This window comes from Dipteris shenzhenensis, chromosome 12 (genome assembly GCF_047967505.1).
Source record: "Dipteris shenzhenensis isolate YYH24624 ecotype China chromosome 12, Dip_SZ_1.0, whole genome shotgun sequence".
Lineage (NCBI taxonomy): Eukaryota > Viridiplantae > Streptophyta > Polypodiopsida > Gleicheniales > Dipteridaceae > Dipteris > Dipteris shenzhenensis.
The window spans coordinates 4291736-4295674 of record NC_141607.1 but is presented as its reverse complement, the minus strand read 5'-3'; the positions used below and the strand labels follow the sequence as shown (position 1 = coordinate 4295674).

The 3939-nt window shown below is 44.6% G+C and overlaps 1 protein-coding gene across 1 annotated transcript; it reads left to right on the top strand.

Annotated features, from left to right (window-relative positions):
• Positions 1 to 83: 83 nt before the first annotated feature.
• LOC147895709 (pentatricopeptide repeat-containing protein At5g27110-like) lies at positions 84 to 3727 on the top strand. The gene has a single exon (XM_087383046.1). The coding sequence runs from the start codon at positions 302 to 304 to the stop codon at positions 2918 to 2920; it is 2619 nt and encodes an 872-aa protein (XP_087239172.1). The 5' UTR covers positions 84 to 301; the 3' UTR covers positions 2921 to 3727.
• The last annotated feature ends 212 nt before the right edge of the window (positions 3728 to 3939 follow it).

The window sequence follows — 3939 nt, the reverse complement described above, 5'->3', positions numbered from 1 at the left end:
ATGGCCAGCTGCAATGATTAGCTCTTCTCCTCATTTGCGGCCAGTGTTGTTCGTCAACAATCCGATTTAAGTACTCTACAGAAGTTCGAATTCTAATTTCACAGATACCCTGCTGTTTTTCGTGCCGCGATCTTCTTCTCATCGAGATCAAAAGACTATCCAAGTACTAAGGAGCCGCTGTGGATAGACGACTGCAACCCAGGGACATGCTTGAGAGAAAGGAGGCTGAGAAGGGGGGATGCCAGGTAATGAACCGGGATAAACCATCTGCTGAACATGCAAACAATGAACAGGAGTGGAGATGTTGAGCTTAGATGAGACACTCACTATTTTGGATCGTAATGCTGATCTGCCTTCCGTTGAGAACTTTATCTCCATCTTGCAAAAATGTAGGAAAGAAAAAAACATAGCATATGCCAATCGTATGCTTGCACACATCTGCACTCATGGACTCGAAGTTCATAGAGCTATAGGGAACTACATTGTGCCAATGTTTGTGGAATGTGGTAGTGTGTCCCAGGCACAACATGTTTTCAACAGGCTGGGTCATCGGAATGAGCATTCATGGACTTCGCTCATACTAGGCTATATCCAATGTGGGCAAACGCAGCATGCCCTTAACCTATACCAGGAAATGCAAGAGAATAATATACATCCTAGCAGGTATACGCTTACGGTCCTAGTAAAAGCTTGCACTAGGCTGAAAGATGTGGAAAGAGGCCGAGAGATTCATGGGGAGATTGTACAAAAGGGATTTGAAAAAGATTCTCTTGTTGGCAATACGTTGATTGACATGTATGCCAAATGTGGCTCAGTTTCAGAAGCACAGGAAGTCTTTGACAAGCTGCCGGTTAAAGATGTTGTGTCATGCACTGCACTTATTGCAGGGTATGCTGAACATGGACCTGGACAGGAAGCACTAAAATATTTCGAACAGATGCAATTGGAGGGCATCTCTCCAGATGCTGGCATGTTTGTCTGCATCTTGAAGGCTTGTGGCAGCATAGGAGCCATAGACAGAGCACGAGAAATACACAAGCAGATAACTGAAAGGGGATTTGAAAATGATGTTTTTGTTGGCAGCACTTTGGTTGACATGTATGCCAAATGTGGTTCACTTGCAGAGGCACGAGAAGTCTTTGACAAGCTGCCAGTTCGGCATATTGTATCCTGGACTGCACTAGTTGCAGGATATGCTGAACATGGAGCTGGTAATGAAGCGCTGGAATGTTTCGACCAGATGCAACTGGAAGGCATCGCTCCAAATGCCATCACATTTCTTTGCATCTTAAAAGCTTGTAGCATCACACAAGCCATAGGCAAGGGCCGAGAGATACATGCTCAGATCACACAAAAAGGATTTGAAGCAGATCCTTTTATTGGTAACACTTTGGTTGACATGTACGCCAAATGCAGCTGCCTTGTAGAGGCACGAGAAGTCTTTGACAAATTGCCAGTGCACGATGTGGTGTCCTGGGCAGCGCTTGTTGCAGGATATGCGGAATATGGACCTGGCCAGGAAGCACTGAAATGTTTCGAACAGATGCAACTAGAGGGCCTCTCTCCTAGTTCGGCCACGTTTGCTTGTGTCTTAAAAGCTTGTGGCAGCATAGGAGCCTTGGGCAAGGGCAGAGAAATACATGCCAAGATTGCACGAAAGGGGTTTGAAAGAGACTTTTTTGTTGGCAACACGCTGGTTGATATGTATGGCAAATGCGGTTCCCTTCTAGAGGCACAAGAAGCTTTTGACAAGCTGCCAGTCCGAGACGTCGTGTCATGGTCTGCACTAATATCAGGATATGCAGAACATGGACCTGTTCAGGAAGCACTGAAATGCTTTGAACATATGCAAGAAGATGGAGTCTCTCCAGATGTTGTCACTTTTCTGTGTACCTTGAAAGCTTGTGGCAACATGGGAGCCCTAGACAAGGGACGAGAATTACATGCTGACATCTCAGAAAAGGGATTTGAGGGAGATTTCCTGGTTGGCAGCACATTGGTTGACATGTATGCAAAATGTGGTTCACTTTCGGAAGCACGGAATGTCTTTGACAAGCTGCCAGTTGATACTGTTGCATCATGGGCCGCCCTAATTGCAGGGTATGCTGAACATGGACCTAGTCTGGAAGCACTGAAATGTTTTGAGCAAATGCAACTTGAGAGCGTCTCTCCAGATGGTATCACATTTATTTATGCCTTGAAGGCTTGTGGCAGCATAGGCGCCATAGGCAAGGGCCGCGAAATACATGCTGAGATCGGACAAATGGGATTTGAACAAGATCTTTTTGTTGGCAATGCTTTGGTTGACATGTATGCCGAATGTGGCTCATTTTCAGAGGCATGGGAAGTCTTTGACAAGCTGCCTCTTCGAGATGTTATGTCATGGACTGCAATGATCAAAGGCTATGGCATGAACCATGAGGGAAACATGGCTATGCAATGTTTTGTGGACATGCAAGAGCAGGGTGTGGTACCAGATCTGTCTACATTTTCATGTCTTTTATCTGCATGCAGCCATACCAACCTGGTATTCAAGGGCCACGAGTATTTCACCTTGATGAGAGAAGTATATGGCATTACACCAATGGTAGATCAGTATGCTTGCATAGTTGATCTTCTTGCTCGATCAGGACATTTGTATGAAGCTGAGAGATTTATTGAGAGTACGTGGTGTTCTCCATCTGAAGGGATGTGGATGGCTTTACTCACTGCCTGCAATACATATGCTGAAGCAGAAATAGGATTGAGATGCTTCCAGCAGCTTGTCAAGATGAATCCAGAAGCTGCTACTTCATATGTGCTCATGGCAAACATCTATGCAATGGCTGGCAGGTGGGATGATGTATTTAGAATGGAGGAGCTGAGGAAACATGCAGGGGAAAAACAAACCCCTGCAAGTTTAATAAAAGATGCTGGGTAAGCTATCAAAACAAGGAAACTGCAGCATGTTAGAGATCTTGATTTCATGTGTGGAGGAAGGGCATAGGCAAGCTCTAGCACTGGCCTCGGAATCCAGTTCCAATGAGGAACCTTCATCATGTCTGTAGTCTTAGACTTCAGCTGTTGTGCTTGGGCTTCTCAACATACCATTCAGACATGTTCTCTGGGGTACTAATCATATCCAAGTGTGCAACTTCTTTCAAAACTCATATTTTGAGAGACTATACCAGAATCTCAAGGATTTCATGAAATCTATTGTGATCTGCAAAGCAGGCCTCCTACTTGGAGAAGTACACAAAATTTTCAATAAAGATCAAATAAGCAAAGGAGGGTATGTAGTTACACAACCAAAGCAAAGGCACAAAGGGAAAGCAAGTAAAAGGAAGAAAGTACTTCATCATGTGAAGATGTTGCTGATCAAAGGTTGCCATACTTACAGCAGGTGATTTTGGGAAGCTGGACAGGACATTGCTACAATTGGTCGTCGACATCGTGCTCTAGATATGTACGAATAGTTGAATCGAGATGATTTTACCCTTCAACTTGCCCATTGTATGCAATTGGTATACTAGTTTTATGCGATGGACAATATTCAGTTTTCCCATGCATGGATGTGACATGAGAAGTCGTATTTGCCATCCCAAAATCGTTGTGATGGACATGGAAGAGAATATGCTAGTGACAATGGGGGCCACGTTCCCCCATGCTTGCTGTGAGTGCATTGCACGGAAATTTTATGGGAAATGATCTGCTAAAGTCTTAGATTCTGCAAAAGCAACATCCCAAAAACGCCATGACCCAACCATCGATTGGGATCCTCCCTGGCTTCTAGTGCATCTAGGGAAAATGTGTTGAAATGGAGGTTCCAAAGTATAGCAATGCTCTGCCGATATGGGAGATTAGCACTCAGCAAACTAGCAGTTATAACTAGTGCACTCAAGGACTGGTGAGAGATGAGACCCAATCAAGCCTGAGGTCCAAGATAAGCACGTTGAAATC

Bases quoted from the DNA above. Each gene is read 5' to 3' on its own strand.
- LOC147895709 (XM_087383046.1), top strand. From the start codon at position 302: ATGTTGAGCTTAGATGAGACACTCACTATTTTGGATCGTAATGCTGAT.